This window comes from Strongylocentrotus purpuratus, unplaced genomic scaffold (assembly GCF_000002235.5).
Source record: "Strongylocentrotus purpuratus isolate Spur 01 unplaced genomic scaffold, Spur_5.0 spur5_contig_812, whole genome shotgun sequence".
Taxonomy (NCBI): Eukaryota; Metazoa; Echinodermata; class Echinoidea; order Camarodonta; family Strongylocentrotidae; genus Strongylocentrotus; species Strongylocentrotus purpuratus.
The window spans coordinates 1265131-1288342 of record NW_022145516.1 but is presented as its reverse complement, the minus strand read 5'-3'; the positions used below and the strand labels follow the sequence as shown (position 1 = coordinate 1288342).

Below are 23212 nucleotides of genomic sequence, written 5' to 3'. Positions count from 1 at the left end.
ATTCAATGTGAATAACAGGCCTACAGTAATAAATTCACTGAAAATCTAGCTCCATCTACACACTCCCCTGCCTCTAGGGACCCTATAACTCACCCTCCACCCCCCCCCCCACACACACACACACACATTTGCACGCTGTCATCTCTGTCTCTGCATATACATCTCCCCAGCTGACCCCCCACATACTTGTATCCTTATGAGTTCTTTTTAGATTTCCAGCATTTATCATGAAATAAGAGAGCTGCTTATTGTTTTTTCTGAGCTATTAAAGCAGTCTCCACTCTCGGGTTTTATCTCTTTGTTTCCTCTTTCCAGTCTTTCTCCTCTCCTCATATTCTATATGCTGCATCACTCCATCTTTCTGCCAACCATTCCTCTTTTCTCTCCCCCATCTCTAATCTTTTTACCACAGAAGGCTTGTCCTCATCAGCTCGAGTTTGCCAAATAACCTGCTATTTTAACTATTGCAATCGCAAATTAACCAGTCAATTCGTCTTCATCAGCCCACACTTGCAATTAGCCGGATATTTGGTAGAGAAAATATCCCAAGAAATATTGTTCTTGTTTCCAAAATATCCCGCTTTTCGGGAAATAGCGGGCTAATTTGCGCCCAACCGAGCTAGTTTGTGATGAGCGTATCGGTCTGGTGAAAACGCAATTTCGAGCTAAGGGATAATATCCCGAGTCTGAAAATAGTGGGTTCTTTGGGAACTGGAGCTGATGAGGACAGGCCTAGACACTTCCATAAAAAATCAGAGTACCATGTTTCCTTTATCACCGAACATGTCACATTAGAGACTCCACCCAAATGTTATTTATAGCTCACATGAACACATTACGTTAACACATTCAAGCTCAATACATTATCTATCACTTATGTTCCATTGACATTTGCTCTGGCTACAATTGCGGCAACTTTATTTCATCAAAATATGGGTTAGGGTGAGAGTTGTTATTGAGTTATAGGATAGGTTTAAAGTTAGATTGTTTATTAAACCTGACTGATAATGGAGCATGTATATATGCTTGTTTTTTGCAAGTAACCAGGGGACTGACGGCTTAAAGTCCTCTTTGAGGGACTGGGTAATGAGGATTAATGCCTTACCAAAGGGCACAAGCGAGCGCATTGAATTGGCTTTGAACCCATGACCTCACAGTTACTCGCAGACCACTGCTCTACCACAGAGCCATCGTGCCTCCTACCAAAGGGCACAAGCACATTGACTTGGTTTTGAACCCGTGACCCGGTTACGAGACCACTGCTCTACCACTCAGCCATCTCACCTCCCACATGTATTAGGGTGACAGACCACTTCACACCTCGAATAGATGAATCTTACAGAGAAAGGATGTCTAATAGACGATAAATAGATCCCATGTGTACTAAGATCAGGATATCCTTTGGTTCTTTCTCTCATGTGTCTCTGTCAGTCATTAGACTACGGTGATAAACTCCCACAGTTTTACAAGCAAAATGCTTATTTGACAGAGAATAAGCCTGAAAAGAGTGTTGTAGGCAGCTAGACAATATATAGATAAGGAATGGTGTATATTTTTCCAGTCAGAGATTACTAAGACTAATTCATTTTCAGAAGTATGAAACATGTTTCATTTTGGGGATTATTAGCCCTATTTCATCATTTTGACTAAATAAACCTGTAATGAGCCTTATTTCATTAATTGACAGCAGGAAGTGTGTCAATTCAAATACTTTTCCATAAACTTTACATTAATTGTTATTAACCTCCTGGCTTTCAGCCATGATTTCATTTTTTGGCCTTTCAAGAAATTGAATCCTGTTACACTTTTAATGAAATACGCCTTGGTATGAAACAAAATCAGAATAACAAATCTTTTCATGAAGTAATCTTCAGAGTCTGGCACAAAAATGTTAGAAGAAAAAAAGCTTCCTTCATTTCTAAAGTTATGATATCATATCCAAACAACATGGGTTACAGCATAGGTTCATGGTTACAGTCATCATCAATTTTCTCTAAAACAGCTCTTCCAAAAATAATTTATTTTGGATGATAAAAGTGTGCTCCTGATAAAGAAAATTGGTTTTAAGAACAATAGAAAGTGTTAGAAATAACATACTGTAGAAGTACTTTGTGATAAAAAATATATTCTAATAAAAAATAGAGTGGTGCGTATGATGATTTCATTTTAGCTTAGTACCTAAAAGGCCAAGAAAAAAGTGTGTGAATCTCGATTTATGTTAATTTTGTATTTACCAAAGGAAAACTTTAAGCTTTAATGTCACTTATGAATAAAATCCCACTTAGAATGACCTGTATCTCTCATTTTCCTTCTTTTATCTGTAAAGCGCTTAGGCACATCGTTGGATCGATGTATTGAGCGCTATATAAACACGGAATATTTTATTACACGGTGATGCCTTGCAGGTAGACGTCCCCTTTAAATGCACCTGTTAAACAGAGAACTTCGGAGCACTTGTGACATTTTGAGGGAGTTTTTTGCCAATCATGTCAGATAATCTAGGACAGTCTTCCTTCCTCTGTTGATCTTAAAGGAAACATTAAACCTTTGATTACCTCTTCCTTAAGATGAAAACTGAAATGTTATTGTCAGGAGTTTCTGTTTTGTATTTTTTTTTTAAACAAACATTCCCTCATTCTTGAGCCCAAGATAAAGTTGTATTTTCCTCTGGCTATTTTAGTTTTGTTTTGGGGTGGACATGTGACAATTTGTCCATTAAAAATGCTTGGAACACCACAATGAAAAGTTTGTAAAGAAACACTGGGCGATGCATTTTTTCATTTAATGATATAAATCGTGACCAGCAGTGGCAAAGCTACCCCCATGCCCCCCGCCCTCACACCCTCCCTCCCCCCCCCCCCCCACACACACACACATCTGACTCATTAAAAAGTAAAATGAGGGAAAAGGGAAGAGAGAAACAGAAAAGAGAAACAGAAAAGGGGAAAGACAAGAAGAGTAGATGCCTGGAACACCTCCCACACCCTCTATCGATCATTCGCCTTGTAAAATTGCATTTTATTATATGAATACACTAAGTGCCATCCCCCACCCCCCCCCCCCCCCCCATTATTCCAATGATCCTTCAATAGGAACCAGCTCCAGTAATTCTGACTCAATTATTCAACTGAATACTTGCCAAGATTTTAACGAGTCCCTTTGAGGGAATTGGCGAAAAGTGAATGAGCAATCCATAAGTATGTAAAATGAATGACTAATTCATCACTATTTCCCCAGGGGCTTTATTTTGTACAGAGTTTTCCCAAAATGACTCAATAAACGTGTTTGAAAAATGTAACTGAATGCCAAAATGGCAAAACACAACTGTCACAAGTGACATTTGTTGAGGCATATCCCATTTAAAGTGAATTTTTGGCATTGTCAATCTCAAAATACAAATTTTGTCATTTTAAGAATAATCATGTAAATTTATCTGATCTGCCTTAATGTGTACATCTTTTAATGCGGCATTTTTCAATGAGAATATGAATAGGGAGAGACTTAAGTGACTATAGAATAAAACTAGTCCAGCGAACTTAAATTCATTATACATGTTTGTGAACTTGGTGGTATTGATAGGGTTAAAGCGATCTGGTTCTGAAATACAATTTGTCTCTTGGGAGGAAATAGAGGTCTGCATCGCTGACTATAACTTCCCCCATGTCTTCAGTCATCCCGATTCCAGATTTCATTGTGTTTCTTAAACCTGGGTCCTGTTCCATAAAACTTGTTATCAATAACAAGTAACAAAAACTGTTAAAAGCTACTGAAATCGTGGCATTTGATTTGCTGAGAGATAATTTGCATAGAAATTTAGCATTTGTTAAAATATGTTTAAATGAAACAGGGCCTGGGTCTTAGTATATGGGTATCCAAAGAAATTCCTTGAGTGCTATTTACAATGTTGAGTTCACAGGGCTCACCACTATCAGTGGTCTAGTACATGTTGGGCCATGGGCCCCTAAATATTACCTCCAGACTTCTAAATATTACCTACAGACTGCTAACAATGAAAGTTAGCATGGAAACCTGCCTCCTGGTTATAAACAGACAATTTAATGATGTTAGGATGTACCGTACTGCCTGTTACGGAAGATTTCTTATTATTTTCTGCGCAAAAAATCTAATATTTGGAGTCTGTCAGTCATTTTTTGGCAATCATCTCTGGATATATAAAATCTAGAAACTCCTAAGCTTCTACCTTTAAATATTAGTTGTCATCAGTCATGTTTGAATGTTGGCGGTACCCCTGCCCCTCGCCAGGGGAGTTCGGATGACATTCATACACCCCCTGTAGTCACACAGGAAAGACATGCCAAGTTCTTATCAAGCCCTTACCCCCATTTCAAACAGGATGATGTCAGATCCATAATGTAAAACTTACAGCAGCTCCATCCATGCAACATGCTTTTCTCAACGATTTGATGGTAGACAATAACTGATTCTTGTTAAAGATATGAGAACTGATTGATAAGTTATTTGTTTTACTGGACTGTAAAGACAATCTAGAGATTGTGTAACAATTTTTATCAAGCCTTTACCCCCATTTCGAACATGATGACGTCAGATCCAAAATGTAAAACAGTATCTCCATCCATGCCACATTCTTTGATCAATGATATGATGGTAGACAATAACAGATTCTTGTAAGAGATATGTGTTATTGATTGATAATTTGTTCATTTTATCTGACTGTGATCGACTGTTATTTTGATTGGGTAGGTTTTACCTGACTGCCAAGAAAGCATGTCAGTCTCAAGACAATCTTGAGATTGTGTAACAATTTTGTCTTTCATCCGTGTTATTGCCTTGTGATAAATTTAGATTTTTGACTGACCAACATATGAGTCATTCCACTAAATATGGTACATTTACATCATATCATCCATAATATGAAAATTACTCTATGCGACAACAATTTTTTCTTGGAAGTAGCACTTGGAATGACCACAGTAACAAACTTGCATCTCTTATGCCTCATATTTATAGCCAGTAAGATAGAATTTTGTCTTAATGCTGCATACAGTGTGTATGGAATCGTTAAAATCAAGAATTTGGGGGCATCTTCCACGGACCTCTTTTCATGGGTAGATGTCTAGAACAGGAAGCTCTAGGTCGTCAGATAGGAGCGTTCTAACCCCCTCCATGTCACAGCTCATCAGGCCAGGGCCTCACTGATAGATACACTACTCTATGTAAACACACCTAGTATGTTGTAACAATTATGAAATTATGAAGTTAGAAAGATAATGTGGTTTCCCCCCCCCCCCCCTCACCCCCTCCATGGTCACAGCTAATCAGACGAGGACCTCACTGATAGATTCAATGCTCAATGTAAACACACCTTAAAGGGACATATCAAAGTATGTTGCAACAATTATGAAAGTGATGAAGTTAGAAATATGATGTGCCCCCCCCCCCCCCTCCCCTCCATGTCACAGCTAATCAGACGAGGACCTCACTGATAGACTCAATACTCAATGTAAACACACCTTAAAGGGACATATATCAAAGAATGTTGTAACAATTATGAGAATTATGAAGTTAGAAATATAATGTGCCCCCTCCCCCCCCCCCCCTCCCCTCCATGTCACAGCTCATCAGACGACGGCCTGACTAAACAATACAATGTTTGCTCTAAGTATTTACTCTTACTCCTATTTCTCTGTTTGAAGCAAGAAGAGTTTACATATAACATAACTGACATTTTTTTTAACACAGTGTTAATGTCTTTCTGGATCAAAAAGCGAACAGACGATGTATGATAACAAGGCATGTGCTGAGAGAAAATGAAAATATGTGCAGGCATAGGAAAATAATCCATAAGACCTGTATATTTCTCTATGCAACGGGCTCAACAAAGGGGTTTGGTACATGTATATATATATGTGAAGTTGTGAATAGACTGGGCAAATGGTATATATAGTAAATGTTTATTTGGCTACATAAATGACTAACAGGACTATAAACAGCTTACAATATTGCAATTTCTAAAAGGAGAATGTTTGGAGTTGTACTGTAGCAACCTGCCTTTACAGATGTAGTTATCTATATTACCAAAAAATATATATGTGTGTATTTGAGACAACATTCATCCTATAGCCCTGAAATACTCCATGGGGTCCATTTGTACAAATAAAGAAATTTATCCATTCTATAGCATCATTTAACCTTTGACCTCAGGCGAACACTGTGGTCTACATCGAGCCATGGCTTTACATGCACTCTACATATCTTATTTAAATTGTCGACTAAATCTATAACTTTTACACGTTTGGAAATTACATGTTTTTATGTTACTTGTGTTCAACCACCAATAGAAACAATATTTTCTAGACTGCCAAATTGCTTAGAGAGTTATCACTCTGTCTTTAGCTCAAGCAGCTATAATCAGAAAGGAAGAGACATAGGAAAGAGTGGGAAGGAGAGGGGAGAGAAGGGAAGAAAGGAGAAAGAAGGAGAGAGGGAGAGAGGGAGAGAAGGAGAGAGGGGAGAGAAAGAAAGAGGGAGAGGAGAGAGAGAGAGGTATAGGAGAGAGAGGGAGAGATGGAGAGAGAAGGGGGAGAAGGGGAGAGTAGGGGAGAGAAGGGGAGAGAAGGGGAGGGAAGGGGAGAGAAGGGGAGAGAAGGGGAGAGAAGGGTGATAAAGGGATAGAAAGGGAGAGAAGGGGAGAGAAGGGGAGAGAAGGGGAGAGAAGGGAGAGAAAGGGATAAAAGGGAAAAGAAGGAGAAGGAGAGGAGAGAACAAGTGAAAAGGAGGAGAATTTAAGAATACCGAAAGAGAATGACAGGGGACTAACCAAATCCAATCACATTAAACAAGCCTGTGCTGAGAGAGACACATATTAGACAAAATGTCTCATCTAGACTTCTACATGTACATGTACAAGCCATTCACAACAGGCAAGTATCCAAGCCCCCAAACTGAAGATTGAAAGTCAAATGAATAAATCAATTCACTTCAATGCTCTCACAAGAACATTATGCTAAACTGTTCCTACATGACATTTTATAGAATCGATCATCGATTGAAAAGATTCTACAATGTATCTGATGATTATATTAACGTGTACTTTGTGATGTGAAACTCTCACAAAGCTTAATCTTTAACCAGCCTTACAGAAGTTCAAAGTTTCTAGTTTTACAGTTTTGAGAACGTGGTAAAGTACATTTACATGTTAACTATCATAATTATAGTTAGCATGTATACCACAGAGTATGATAATTGATGGGGCCCCTGTATATGAGTCATGATTACTCAAAGACAACTTTATGTCACTCCAATGCTTGTCTATCATGGAAACAAAATATTGCACTTTTTATCACCAACAAAACAGCCACCAAAATGATTTGACCGCTCATTCAAGATTACAGATTAACAGGATTCGTGGTCTTGACTTCAACAAGCAATATAACATCAATTTATAACTTCTTTTTTTCTTAAAAAAGAAAATTCCCTTTTAACACATTTATATCAAAGTTTCTGGAGTAAATGTGAGAAGCTCCCAACCCCCCCCCCCCCCCCCCCCCCCCAAAAAAAGGAAATCCAGGATCCACCCCTGAATAGGTACCTATATGCTATATTGGTTCAGCCTTTTCATTGGTTTCCATATTTTCAGCAAAGGGGTCATTGTTGTAACGTCACAATAACAACGGTTGTTGTGAGAAACACAGCTGGGTTGGCAAAGAAAGGAAATGACTTGTAGTGACTTTTGAATCTCTTTGGCAAACACCTGGGCTTTAATACTGAGGGTTATTAACCAAGTGTACTTTGAAAAGTGATAGGTGTATTACGTATGCTTTTTCTGTTGAGAGCCAGAAGGGCATTAAAATCAATGTAAACTTGCTATTACAGTCAAACCTGCTTTAGTAACCACCTGTCTACAAAGACCACATTTTTTGTTTCCCTTGAAAATGTTTTCTCATTGAAACATGTACATGTACTAAAGGAACCTGACTGCAAAGACCACTTTTTGTGCATTATAGACAGTATAGACTGTATTTATAAGGGCAGAGGAGTCATGGTAGAGGGGACTTGACTGGAGCTTGACTGGCAACAGCATTTCAGCAAGGGATTTTATTTTTGTTGCTTCTCTCCACCCAGGTTTGTAATGGCCGGTTTCCTGTAGGATGTGAGCCTTAGTGTGGTTGGATTGGCACGTGTCTGATTTTAAAATGGCGCCTGGTTGTAATACTCCCAGGGAGCAAAATGTATCTCTATGTATAGGCACTATTACATGTACATTCAAACCTGCTTTAGTAACCACCTGTCTACAAAGACCACAATTGTTGTTTCCCTTGAAAATGGTTTCTCATTGAAACATGTACTAAAGGAACCTGTACATAAAGACCACCTGCCTATAAAGATCACTTTTCTTGTTCTCCCTTGGGTGGTCTTTATGGACAGGTTTCACTGTATATGCAGAATAGCGATTGAATTATCCAATGACCAGGGTAATGATGTTGAGGGTGTGTTATCTTTATCTGATAGGGCGTGCAGACATGGAATCATTCCAGCCAGTGGACTTCTTTTATTTATGACCCTTACCCTTGTAGACTGAAGTACGAAACCCGTGAAGGATTTCAAATAAATGCTTGTAATGTCCTATTAAGAAATGAATTACGGTAGTTACATCAAGAAGCAGCTGCTTACTAATGTAATCCATTGGGATTAGCAACTTATTAAGCCACCAACCTAAAAGCCTAATTCCTTGACCTTCGACTGTAGGGGCAGTTACACTGTCATCCAAACACGCCAAAAAATGCCAAACCGGCGCCTGGCCGCGATGTTACCAAGGGCAACTACGCTTTACCGGCAGACATGCCAAGCCCCAAACATTCCAAAACGAAGTGTGATCTTTTGTCGTGTTTTGGCGTGTTTTGGCGTGTTTGGCAAGTATAACCGCTCGCAGTTGTAACATCGCGATGTTAGGCACGTGACTTCCGGCACTTCCGGATTGTTACCCGCGCTCTTTTAAACCACGTTCTTCCCGTGTGATATTTATAGCATTTCCATCGTCGCGCGTGTTATCCGTTCATTCAGCTCCGTTTGTTCCAATTCCGTTAACTCATCCTTTATTCAATCTTCGTTATTCCCGTCTGGCCATATCTGTCTAGTAGTAGTATTTGAGTGTTTTGTTAGATTAATTAATATGGAAGTGAACAATTCCCATTGGACTGATGATGAGATGAAGTTCTTGATTTCGATGTGGAGGCAGGGAGAGCTCCTCCACCAGACTTCCAAGCGTCCCTGCAAACGTGGGGAAAAGGGCCTCAGAGAAATGAGTGAAAGCATGAAATTAACAATTAACAACGATGATTTTCTTAACCTTCCCATATCGTTTTTACTACTAGATTTCGATTGAATTTGGGAAAACTGAATCAGCAGCCGTAGTCCGTACTTCGTAACTTATCCACTCTTGCCTCAAATACTACACGCGAGATAAACAAAACATATCGCATGCATGCTCATGGGATGTATCGCTATTTAGCTAGCTATAGCGCTAGCTGGAAATTGCGCGCGCTAAAAATCTTATAGCAGGCCGGGGTCAAAGGTCGGGAAGACTGCACATGCGCATTACCAACCGAAACACGCCAAAACATCGCTGAACAGCTCCGTCGGTGATGTTTCAGCACAAGTGTAACCGGGTGCACGAAACATCGCGACTTTTCAAAATGAGGTATTTGACAGTATAAATGCGCCTTGAGTCAAAGATATTACTTGGTCATGCTCAAGGATTATTGGACTCTAAAGTATATTTTTCCCATCATCCTTGATATACTTTCCACTTATCATCCACTTCTCCTCCTCTTCTTCTCCTCCCCCCCCCCCCCCCCTTCTCTCTCTCACTCTCTCTTCTTCTTCTTCTTCTTCTTCTTCTTCTCCTTCTCCTTCTCCTTCTCCTTCTCCTTCTCCTTCTCCTTCTCCTTCTCCTTCTCCTTCTCCTTCTCCTTCTCCTTCTCCTTCTCCTTCTCCTTCTCCTTCTCCTTCTCCTTCTCCTTCTCCTCCTCCTCCTCCTCCTCCTCTTCCCTTCTTCTTCTCCTCCTCCTCCTCCTCCTCCTCCTCCTCCTCCTCCTCCTCCTCCTCCTCCTCCTTCATCTTCTTCTTCCTTCTCTTCTTCAAAAATGATCCTACGTTTTGTGTTATTCATATTTCTATTGTACATCTTCATGCACATATTGTCTGTTTGGATTAGCAGTATTAAGCCATCAACCTAAAAGACCGGTTCCGTCACCTTCCACTGATTGAAAAGACATTATCTGGTCATGCCCAAGGTTTATTATATAAATATCTTTTTCATCATCTTTGAGATTCAACCCGTTCTGGGCAATCATAGTTTTGAAAAATTCCAGAAAGCAACTTTAAAGAATAACATTGTGACTTACATGTTGTCATGCTGTGTTTTGTTATTTAAGTGGGCATGACACAGGTAAAACACTTCATCACGAGCATACCTGACTGTGTTTCCGGAAGAGAAATTTGGTCATTTTTTAAAAGACTCGTTCAGATTCAGATATGAAACAGTAAACCAAAACAAAAAACATTTTTTTTAACACGTAAATTAATGTGAACTGCACACAATAAGATCTTACTTGTATTTACCGAATTTATGTGTAACGCATGTTACACAGTAAAACCTATGTACAAAGACTACTCCAGGGAGTCAGGGAGAAAACAAAAAGGGTCTTTATGAGTAGGTACAGGTTCCTGTAATGAGCAACACTGTGCAAGGGAACCAAAAATTGGGGTCTTTATAGACAGGTGGTCTTCTGTATACAGGTGGTCACTAAAAGCAGGATTGACTGTAACACATACACCGAGTATGTAATAAAAATAACAATACACACAATGTAATACGATGCAAGGGGATGAGAGGTAGCGAGGCCTGTTAACACTTAGCGACGTGACTCACTATAACACTGACATGACTGTGAACAGGTAGATAAAATAACCTCAGTCAAAACCTGTGTTCACATGAGACCGTTATAAGGCTTGTTCAGATATAACGCATTAAACAATTTCAAGGGCGGGCAAAATTTTTGAAAAACCACACTGCAGGGGGGCGTTTCATAAAACTTGTCATCGGTGACAAATGACAGTTTTTTGTTATAAGCTACTGAAATCCTTGCTTCTGATTAGTTATCAGCAGATTTGTCACTGATTTTTGTCAATGAAAAAAGGGCCCCAGAAGTGGACTTTTTCATTTCATTGTTTGTGTTTTTTTTGTCCATTGACAAAACAACGTAATGTGAGAAAAGTCAATGATGATTTGCTTGCAGTGCAAATACATCTTTTCTCAGTATACGTTTACGAACGGTTGTGTGAACTTGACTAAAGTTTGACATAACAGGTAACATAACTCTTGTCTGAGAGCAAGTGTAAAGGAAGGAGAGGAAGGAAGGACTCGTTTAAAGAAGGAAAACCAAATCAGATAAGGAGAGTGGGAAGGAGTGGGTTATGAAAGAGAGGCAGGTGGCTGCTGGCTGCTAACGAGAGAAGACAGTGGGTGATTTAACAGTCATTTGTAATTGGTTAGTACCTTGGTCACACCAATGAGACCCGACACCAGACCGACACTAGACCGACACTAGACCGACACCGGACCGACACCAGACCGACACCAGACCAAAACCAGACCAAAACCAGACCCAACATCAGACCGACACCAGACCAACTCCAGACCGACACCAGACCAACACCAAACTGAAAAAACAATTACATTACCCCCAATGGCAAACAATTGGTCAGTCTTTTGTCAGTTTGTCTGGCGTATCACGTAGAGAACTTGAATGTTCTAAACAGACCTGTTTACTAATGTATTTAAATTTATGCATGTTTATCTCCAGAACCCCTAATTATGAATTATTTAATTCAAAATTTGATATACGTGATAGTATCCACTTAAATGTAGCTACATTCACTGTTGCTATGTTGGGCTAGCCTCTGGCAAGCTTATTGTGTTTTCATGAGAAACTTTGGTTCAAAGTGTATGCATAAAATAAGTAAACAGGACTATTATTTTGTTGAAGATATAAAGTAGGGAGTGTTATAAATTTGTTGCACTTATTACACAATGTTTTACTTGACTTTTCAAAAAACAGAATGCCCTGCATAAATCCTCACTTTGCAGACGCTGTAACAAATAGGAGGAAACTAAAATTGGCTAATTTCCTGAAAGGTCATTAACACAGATAAACGCACAAGGGTAATGTATAATGCTGTGGTCGTCTTTATTGAATGATAGTCCAAAACAATTCTTGGAATGCCTTCAGCCTACAAGTTGAGGGAAGTCTGAAATCTCAAGATTTCTGAGAGAAAAAATGTAAACAAGTCCATTATGATCAGACATAAAAACTCTGAATTTGAATGCCCCCTAATAGTACATGTCAAAGACCTTGTAAGAATTAAACCTATGGACTAAAGGCCATGGGTTTGACAGTTTGACATAATTGCTCTTGGTTGTTGCATTCTTTATTCCGTAATTCCACTTGTACTCTCTAAGAAGAAAGGAGTGAATGTTCACTCTATATTCACTTCTCCGGGAGTCACGTCAGTGATCACTTGTTTAGGAGTGAATATGGATTAATTTTAGAGTGCTCTCTAAGAAGAAAAGAGTGAATGTTCACTCTATTTTCACTTCTTCGGGAGTCACGTCAGGGATCACTTGTTTAGGAGTGAATATGGATTAAGTTTAGAGTGCTCTCTAAGAAGAAAAGAGTGAATGTTCACTCTATTTTCACTTCACCGGGAGTCACACCAGTGATCGCTTGTTTAGGAGTGAATATGGATTAATTTTAGAGTGCTCTCTAAGAAGAAAAGAGTGAATGTTCACTCTATTTCACCGAGTGATCACTCAATTCTTTTTAGAGAGTAAGTCAAATGTTCCACTGTCCATACTATATGCACTAAACTATTTCCTAACTTTATCCCAGGACCACAAACTACATCTAATTCTTTAAAATAACCCTAATGGGAGGGTGAGGGAGGGGGGTGACATGCTTTCGAGTAATAGCAATTTCAATTACTTTTGTCACCCCTGACCAGCAGATTCTTCTCCACTTTCCTAAAACTGTTTATCATCTGAATGTTATACTCAAATTTTGTATGATTTCTGATTGGTCAAATAAATAATAGTAATAATAATCCTAATCCTAGATCCAACTGACACTTTACTTCTAATATCTGTGGTGAAATAAAGGCCAGAGCAATTCATCAGAGCATTATCGGAGCACCGGAATTCCTTCATGTCAGTGTTATTCCAAGGTGCTGTTTTTGTAGATCAATGTTTAGAATTTCCCTTGAATCTTCAAACTTTTCTACAGAATATTTTTGTCAACATTTATCTGTGCCAATCTTCACCAAATGTCTTTCCATTTCCTTCCAATAACACTCTTTTTTCTTTGTTTGACCTTTCTCAAAAAAATTACAGAGGCGACAATCAGCCTTTTCACACACAGCTAAAATTCATCGTATCTAGTGATGATTAGAATCATCGTAAAATTTTAAACATGTTTATAGACAAAATTTCCCAGTGTGAACATCGTTTATACGATGTTGGGATAGATACGAAGTCGCGATCCATACGCCCCTAAAAGCAGGCTGCAGATACGAAGTTCGTATCTAGAGAGCTTGACATTATGTGTGTGAAAGGAAATTCTTGTTTAAACGTGTTTAAACTGGATGGAGCGTGCGCTTTGATTGACATGACATGACCTTCAATGCGCAATGGCACTACTGCGCATATTACGAGCAGTAGTTAATCACGAAACAATTAACGATCGCACCGAAATTTCTGTGTGTGAAAGGCTCGTGATTAGTTTAAACACGTTCGAAACACGTTTATACTAGTCATGTTTATAGAATTTTAGCTGTGTGTGAAAAGGCTGCATGTACCTTACATGATCATTATGATACCGAGTATACATAAGAACAAAAGCAGTGTGTAGTCTGGGTACTGGGCAGATTGAGTTTGTTACACCTGTCAATAATAATCACTTCTTCTTTATTTTTACTGCAGTAGAAAAAATAAAAAATTAATTTCATAACTGCTTCTCTCCACATTCACAAGATACATGTAGGTTCACAGATAGTCTGGTTTCTCCAGACTCTGTTGAATTCCTTATTATCACAAAAGGAAAAGTCTTGCTTGGTCTGGTAGAAAGACTATAAAAAGTAATCAAGAGCAAAGTAACAAGGACCACCATAAGGAAGACAGGAAGGAAGGACACACTGAAGATAGAGAGAGTAAGAGAAAGAGAGAGGGTGGAGAGAGAGAGAGAGAGAGAGAGAGAGAGAAAGAGAGAGAGAGAGAGAGGGGAGAGAGAGAGAGATGGTGGAGAGAGAGAGGGGGGAGAGAGAGGGGAGAGACAGTGAGAGAAGGGGAAAGCAAGAGAGGGTGAAAGAGAGACAGACAGAGACACAGGAGAGAAAGAGACAAGACAGGAAAGGGAAGAACAAGACACTGAATGGATAGTGATAGAGAGGAGAGAGAAAGAGAGAGAGAGAGAGAGAGGGGGTGGAGAGAGAGAAAGAGAGAGAGATGGGGAGAGAGAGAGAGATGGTGGAGAGAGAGGGGGAGAGAGAGGGGAGAGACAGTGAGAGAAGGGGAAAGCAAGAGAGGGTGAAAGAGAGACAGACAGAGACACAGGAGAGAAAGAGACAAGACAGGAAAGGGAAGAACAAGACACTGAATGGATAGTGATAGAGAGGAGAGAGAAAGAGAGAGAGAGAGAGGGGTGGAGAGAGAGAGAGAGAGAGAGAGAGAGAGAAAGAGAGAGAGAGATGGGGAGAGAGAGAGAGAGAGAGAGAGAGATGGTGGAGAGAGAGAGAGGGGGAGAGAGAGGGGAGAGACAGTGAGAGAAGGGGAAAGCAAGAGAGGGTGAAAGAGAGACAGACAGAGACACAGGAGAGAAAGAGACAAGACAGGAAAGGGAAGAACAAGACACTGAATGGATAGTGATAGAGAGGAGAGAGAAAGAGAGAGAGAGAGAGGGGTGGAGAGAGAGAGAGAGAGAGAGAGAAAGAGAGAGAGAGATGGGGAGAGAGAGAGAGAGAGAGAGATGGTGGAGAGAGAGAGAGGGGGGAGAGAGAGGGGAGAGACAGTGAGAGAAGGGGAAAGCAAGAGAGGGTGAAAGAGAGACAGACAGAGACACAGGAGAGAAAGAGACAAGACAGGAAAGGGAAGAACAAGACACTGAAATGAATGGATAGTGATAGAGAGGAGAAAGAGAGAGAGAGAGAGAGAGAGAGAGAGGGGGGGGAGTTGGAGACAGGCTGACAGAACAAGGAAGACAGGGAAAGAGAGTGAGAACAGAGTGGGGAAACTCTAGGAAAGAGAGATAAAAACATAAACAAAAACACTTTGGGAGAGAGAATAATAGAAAGGGAGAATTAGGAAAGGGAAAGGAGAGTGGAGAAATGGGACTCCAGAAGAAAGAGCGAGTGTGAGAAAAACAAGTTATAGTGAGAAAGTAAAGAAGAGAGAGTAGGAGAGAGAAAACAGGAAGGGACAGCAAGGAGAGAGGGAGAAAGAGAAAGTGAGAAAGAGGAAATGCACTCATAAGTGTCAATAGTGTCATAGGAAAAAGCCCTCATGTAACAGGTAGCTCTCCAACTAACACCTGTTATAGGTGCAAAGCTTTTAAGATTGGTCATCACATCATTGTTGCAGTTACTCATTATATGCACCATCTTCCTATACAATGGTTTAATGAAAATTTGTTTGATTGTATTAATATACTCATTCAATAATTTACTGATCCAGCAAATGCATTCATGAATGAATGGTGAATTGATTGCATTATTGATTGAATGATACGCTTCTTGGTTGGTTAGTTGATTCATTGATTGAATGGTTGACTGATTGGTTGATTGATTGGTTGGTTGATTGGGATTGATTGATTGATTGATTGATTGATTGATTGATTGATTGATTGATTGATTGATTGATTGATTGATTGATTGATTGGTGGGCTGGTTGATTCATTCATTTGTTGATTTGTTTAAATGATTGAATGATTCATTCATTCATTAACTAATCTTGTAAGTAAATAATTAAATCTGTTATTAGTCAGACAATGAACCAATTGACCAATTGATGACTATTTGATTCCCCCCCCCCCCTCCCCCTCTTTTTTCCCTCTCTCTCTCTCTCTCTCTCTCTCTCTTTCACTCTCTCTGTCACTTGTATTCATATGATTAATGTCAGGAAAGTTCTAGGGTTTGTAAATTTTTAGAAATTATAATTGACTCAAATAATAAACAAAAATATATAAGGTCCAACATGATGTCTATAAACGTTTTTAAATCTATTTTCTTGTTACAAATGATATACAATTTAAACCTAGGCTATAGACTTTAATAAAGGGGGGAATATCCATTCTCTTCTCTGTCTTGTCCAACTTGGCTTTCTAATGCAAAATACCAATCAAAACCTTGGATTAGAAAGAAACCATGGATCAAGTAGAAGAAGATTAACTGTCAGAAAAATGTCACAGAAGATAATTGCAATCTTTCTTTTCACAAAATTGTGAAGGCCTTACCTGACTGAAGTGGCAGACACATATCTTGCGTTCACAAGTCCTGTCGTGGTATGTCCATATAATCGTTGAGCATTGGATGTATAGGTGGCAATTGATAAAAAGATACAGAAAACACCAACAAGAACACAATTCAGACGCAGCATACTACTTCTAGCAGTTCTACCAAGGCCGCCTACCGCGGAACCCCGGGGTAGCAGCACCATCGTGGTACCGCCGAGAAGGGTTCAATCTTTCAGAAAGTTGTCCTTCAAGACGAGACACGAAATTCGTTTTTCCACAAACGGCAAATAGATATTACTCAAACTGTTAAAGTCCCAGTCACTGTGAATCCTCTAATAATTATCCATAGAATGTAAGGATCTATCTTGAGAGCGAAGCGATACAAATATGATCCATTGTTCTTCGAGTACAAATCCACAAACACCAGTTCCGAAAGTTCCTCTGCTCTAGCTAGAAGTGCAATGCCAATGAATAAAGCGAGGAGAGTCTGATCGAAAGCGCATGGTTTTCGCGATCTCCGCACCGGTCGTCTGCTCTGCGCTCACGCGCAACGGCCGTGCACTTGCATCAGTCGTTGAGATTAAAATATATTTCCAGCGCCTTATAATAACAAACAATGGGGGAACAGTGGAATATTCTTTTTAAGACGTGAGTCTTTTTCTGCAGCTCGTAAATTTGCAAATATCATTTTCATTCTAACGTCAAAGCTTTGTTAACTAGTGTCGTTGTTAGAGGCTTGATCGAGGCATTCGCCAAAGAATCGAGGTTTGCCGACATGGCGAGAAAAGCCTAACGTAACATGACTAATAATATTCCAAATCAGTTAATCTGTGGCGTTGCTCGGGGCAAGTGGTATGTGCTCAGAGGCGGCCCTCCCGGGGGAAGGAAGGGGGCAGGGGGCACAGTGCCCCCCCCCCACTTTTTCAGATACCCCAAAAGTGCCCCTTTTTTACAGTGGAAAATTGCCCCTTTTATTTTGTAAGAAGTTCCCCTTTTACATAGGGAAAGTGCCCCTTTTACTTTGACGAGTGCCCCTATTACTTAGTAAAAGTGCCCCTTCCCCCTTTTCACCTCTGACGAGTGCCCTTTTTATTTTTGACAAGTGCCCCTTTTCCTTCGACATGTTCCCATTTTCCTTTACAATAAGTGTCCATTTTCCATTCCCATAAATCTTGAAATTATCTTGTGCCCTTTTTAATCTCTAGTAAGTGCCTCTTTTCAGGTACGAGAAGTGCCCCTTTTCACTTTTGATAAGTGCCCCCTTCACCTCTGATAATTGCACTATTCAAAACTGAGAGGTGCTCCTTTTACTTTGGCAACTGCCCCTTTTTTTTCCTTTGTAAGAAGTGCCCCTTCTCCTTTTAATAACTACCCCTTTTTTAAACTCGGATGAGCACACCTTTCATTTTAAAATGTGCCCCTTTTATCTTCTAATAAGTGCCCCTTTTCTTTATGATAAGTGCCCCCATTAAAAAGAGAGAGCTCCTTCCCCTTCTCATAACTGCCCCTTTCCCTTTCTAATAAGTGCCCCTTTCCCTTATGATAAGTGCCCCCATCAAAAAGAAAGAGCTCATTCCCCTTCTCATAACTGCCCCTTTTAAAAATCTGAACGGTGCCCCCTTTTCATTCAACTAATGCACGTTTTCCTTTATTATAAGTGCCCCTTTTCATATCTGGTCAGTTCCCCTTTCACCTTTGATAATTCCCCTTTTAATAATGATACGTGCCCCTTTTCCTTTCTAATAAGGGACCTATCCCCTTTTCACCTCTTATAAATGCCGCATCAAAATATGGTCGGTGCCCCTTTTCTGTCAACAAATGCCTATTTCCCATTTTCGTAAACGCCTCTTTTTCATCACTGGTGAGTGCCTCTTTTCAGGTGAAAAAAATGCCTCATTTTCACCTCTTATAATTATCCTTTGTACTTTGACACGTGCTTCTTTTCTTTTCTAATAAGTGTCTTATCCCTTTCGATAATTGTCCCCTTTTCATCTAATCATTAAACGTGCCCCTCATTTAAAGCGACTAAGAGCAATTTTCCCCAAAGTTCGCTCGCTGCGCTCGCTCGCATTTAACGATTAATTATATTACTTATCAAAGGTCTTTTCGGTCTTCCGTTATGAGAATGTGCTTATAACCCCATCACGATTGGCTTTTTCCTCTTTATAAGATGTAATTTTTGGCACTGCGACCTCACAGATCTTTAAAATTTGTATCGCTCGCTTCCCTCGCTCGTAAACGCATATTCAGACATCACACCCAACTGTAAAGTATGATCAGGGAGGTGAGACTTTAACTCACATGCCCTGGTATGATGCTTAAGCAATATCTTGTATGATGTATGAAGAGAAACAAATATTGAAATTATCCCTGATAATGTAATCACAATGTAGGGGTATATACCAATGTCTAAAAAATTGTATATTTTCACTTTGAGGTTTCCCACTGTAGGTGCCCTTTTTTCCAGAAAGTGCCCTTTTTTGTTGGTGCCCCCCCCCCCCCCCCCCCCCCCCCCCCCCCCCACTTTGGAAGTCGCTCGGCCGTCCCTGTATGTGCTTTATTGTGTTAGGTTGAAATAAGGGCTCAAACCGGCAAATGAGCGGCCGCATTGTACATACAATAATCCCCAAATTACGTTATCAACTTTGAAGGCATTGCGTGACATTAACAGACTGATGACCATTTTTACCCGAACTAACTGTTCATTACTGTCACTGTGTCACATGCCGAAACTTTTTGTGTGGGTCTCATTGTTTTAGATTAAACAAAATTAGGCCCTAACCGACAAATAAGGGCATGGACAGGGGTACGAACCCCCCTCCCCTTCCCAATTCCCAAGGGTGGGGACACAATATTAAATTCCCCCCCCCCCCCACCCACCGTTTTTGACCTCCTTCATCATGGAGCTTAAGTATTGCACTATGTAAGACCAAACCCTGGGTTCCGTTGCCCGTGGTACACAAACAAATAAGTGTGGGGGGGGGGCAAAAGGCATTTTTGCCCCCCCCCCCCCAAAAAAAAAAAAAACAAAACAAAAACAAAAAAAAAACAAAAACGCCCCCCCCCCCCCTCCAAAAAAAGGAGGAAAAGAGTAAAGGAGTAAGACGGTTTGTATTTTTAACCCAAAAGAACATAACGATAATAAAACCCTGAAATAAATCACATATAAAATTCCATTCAAAGAAAAGGAATTAGATTTCCTAAACATTCCGCATGCCACCTATATCAATGGAGGTTTTGATAATAGCTATATGCGCATATCGTGGAAATATTGTGAGAGGATGGGAAAGCGTGTGTGTTTTTTGTTATAGGGGTGAGAAAACATGAGCCCTTGAATGCTGGTGTACTGATGGGGGGGGGGGGTCATTTTTTTATTCGATACCAGTGCTTTACAAAAATGTTGCTGAAATGACATGATTTCAGGTGTTTTTTCTCAATTTTTTTTGTAAGTCATACCTTTTTATGCGTTTGTTGGAAAATTAGAAATACCCAAATTTACAGTCGCGCGAAAAAAGGGGCCTGCGGAATGGCTGGGCTCAGGGGCTTGAGCCCCCCTCACTTTTTAAGAAAGTACGTTAGAGAGAAAAGGAAAAAAAGAGAGAGAAAAAAATAGGTGACCTGCCAATGTCACAAATGAGGAATCAAAATATGCTCATCCAGGGGCGGATCCAGCAGGCTGCAAGAGGGGGGGGGGGGGGGTCAAATCTTGAGAAAATATTTAGCAGCGAATCAGCCAACAAACGAACGGCGAATAAGCGGGGGGAGGGGAGGGAGGCGGGTAAGAGCACATTTTTTTTAAAGCCGGCCGTTGAATAAGAGAGGGGGGAAGCACTTTTTTTTTGGGGGGGGGGGTCCAGTTTTTGTTGGAAAATATAAGCGGGGGGGGGGAGGGGGGGCTAATTTTTTTTTTTTTATATATTCTTCTTTTTTTGGGGGGGGGGGGGTCAGGGGACCCGCTTTTGTTTTTTGTTTCAAAAAAGGTAAAATGTACGTTACTATCCTATTTTTGTACCGTTTCGGGGGGCTAGGGGGCCGGGCCGGTAAAATCGGCCCGTGGATCCGCGCCTGTGCTCATCTGGCCGTAATTAAATGCCTAAAACCTCAGAGCTTACGTTTTGTATATTGCACTGGCAAGCAGGCGCACCGGAAGCAGTTTATGACGGGGAGGGGGGGGGGGGGCTTAGCCTTCCCATCCTCTCACAATATTTCCACGACATGCGATAACTATAGGGGCATGCGACATTTTTAGGAAATGTAATTCGTGTTTGCTTTCCTTTTCTTTGAATGGAATATAATTTTTATGTGATTCAATTCAGGTTTTAGTATATTTCATTTTCTTTTTGGTTAAAAAATACAATTCTTTTTAAAACTCATTTACTGCCAATTTTTTTTTTTTTTTTTTTTTTTTTTTTTTTTTTTTGGGGGGGGGGGGGGGGGGGTTGGGGGGTTAATTTCGTCCCCCCCCCCCCCCCACACACACAAAAAAAAAACCACACGCTTTTGCGTGTTTTCAAGGATTTTGGCTTATACCTTCCCATTGTTACCATGGCAACATCAATTAGAGTTACAAAGATGCCTATATCTTGGGGTTGGAGAGGTGTTAAAACTTCATTTTGATGGCTATACCCAGGTTTCTAGGCACAGGGAACACAGCTAAAGTATTATTTTGGACATTAACATAGGACATCACAGCTAATTTGCATAAATTTGCGGGAAAATAAGAGCATAATGACCATAAAAGTAGTCTGCCACTGCATATTACCAAGCTGTTTCTTAGGATTGAGAAAGATAGAACTTAGTGATGAGTACATTAGATGCCATGAAACTTAATTGTATAGTATGCTATGTTAGAACCAACACAGATTCATTTGTATGTTATTGTATCAAAACGGTCCTAAGAATATTACGAACAAAATGAGACATGAGTCAAAGGTACTACATGAATGCCAGAAAACTTGTGTCTGTTTATAAAAACGCCCTCTTTGGGCAGAAATTTTACATGCTGTTTGCACAAAGTCTCAGAAACTATTTTGTCACATCCTCCCTTTCCTATTTTTATTTAACACTCCCTGAAAGGAAGGTGTGATTGAATTTAAGTATAGTCCAATTTGACTTATCCCAAAATGTATTCACATTCTTAAAGCCAGAAAAAACAGTATAAATTATGTTTTTGAGACTTTTACATTGACTGGTTAAAATTATGTAACCGATATAATCTATCAAGTACATCTTCGAGTTACCCACAACTGTCCTTTCCATGTGATTTGGAAGTTTAAGCCTACCAAAAGTTGCCACCACGACTTTGATAATGTCAGCTTATTTGTCAATTGGATACTGGTGATTTGTGGTAAAAAGCTCACACACAATCACAGGTCGCCGACTCTTCTTTTGTCTGCAACAACACCTCTCTTTGTTTTATCCTGGGGGTGTTTCACAAAGATCCTAAGTTGAACTTATCTCTAAGTTGGACTTAAAAATCATGGAAAGCCGTTAGCATCTTTACAAATATTTTGTAAAAGATATTTTAAAAGGCATAAATTGTTGATTCAAATCATTCATAATTTTTACTATCATGGGAGATTTCATGTTCTCGATGTGGAATTTATGAAAAGTTTAAAATAGTTGAATTTTCGCTTTTGAATATATTTTATTTTAAGGCTACAAATGGCTCTCCATAATGTTTAAGTTCAACTTATGATCTTTGTGAAACACCCCCCTGGATTGACAAGAAGGAGGAAAACAACATCTACTACATGTATTTTCATCCTTACTTCGAAAATCTCTCTCAAATTTACACCTGCAGTCAAAAAACCGTGGAAAGAAAATTTTAGTCCTCCAGCTCCAACTTTCCTGTCACCTATAGAGCGCCACAGCATTGACGTCACAGCCTCCTTAATTTTTAGTTCGGACCTGCCAGCATCCAGACCTGCAATGATATCAAAATACAGCTTAAAGGTAAAGATCAGTTTTGGAAACGCCCCCCTCTCAAAAAATGAAATGGAAGCTCTTATTACCAATCATGTGAAAGAATATGTTTTGACTAATACGTGATGATACAAATTTTGCCGAGAAACCGCCAACTAATTGATATATTTGGTAAATTATTATATCTACACTGTTGGTCATAATGGTGGAATAATTATTTTTAACCCAATTTATTGAATGATGTTGACAATGATTTATTCCTAATAGATCTCGATAATAGTATACATTCTCAGATTTTATTGAATGACAATTGGGGAGTGTTTGTTTTGCGTGACTGCTAAAGCATGTGTGTGCTACTATGCTAATTAACTAGGGGACCTACGTCCTTAAGTCATAACTGACAGTAACACACCAATACTCATATGCTAGATGAGTAGATGATCAACCTTTTCTAATCGATTCCACAACGTTTCTTTCACAGTGCAATCGCATGACAGAGCAATTATTGAACCACATTCAATTGGTTCAATTATTGAACCACATTTTGATTTTGATTAAATTTACAATTTTCCACAGTAGAGAGAAGGGAAACCCCCCAAAAGCAAAAGAAATAGAATATAGATTATTGGAAAATAGAAATGAAGAGAAAAAAACTTCCATTGGAAAGAGATACCCTTTCAATTCATTTAAGGAAATGGGAAGCCTTGGAAAGTTGAGAATAAATGTTTTCTGTTTTTAATTTTTCT

The 23212-nt window shown here is 39.6% G+C and overlaps 1 protein-coding gene across 1 annotated transcript in view; it reads right to left on the bottom strand.

The window, feature by feature from the left end:
* Positions 1-17027, bottom strand: part of LOC764957 — a 234848-nt gene extending 217821 nt beyond the window's left edge. The window contains exon 1 of the mRNA XM_030978301.1: positions 16542-17027. Within this exon, the coding sequence (XP_030834161.1) occupies positions 16542-16744 (203 nt within the window). The 5' untranslated portion in view covers positions 16745-17027. The remainder of the gene's footprint in view (positions 1-16541) is intronic.
* Between the last annotated feature and the right edge of the window lie 6185 nt (positions 17028-23212).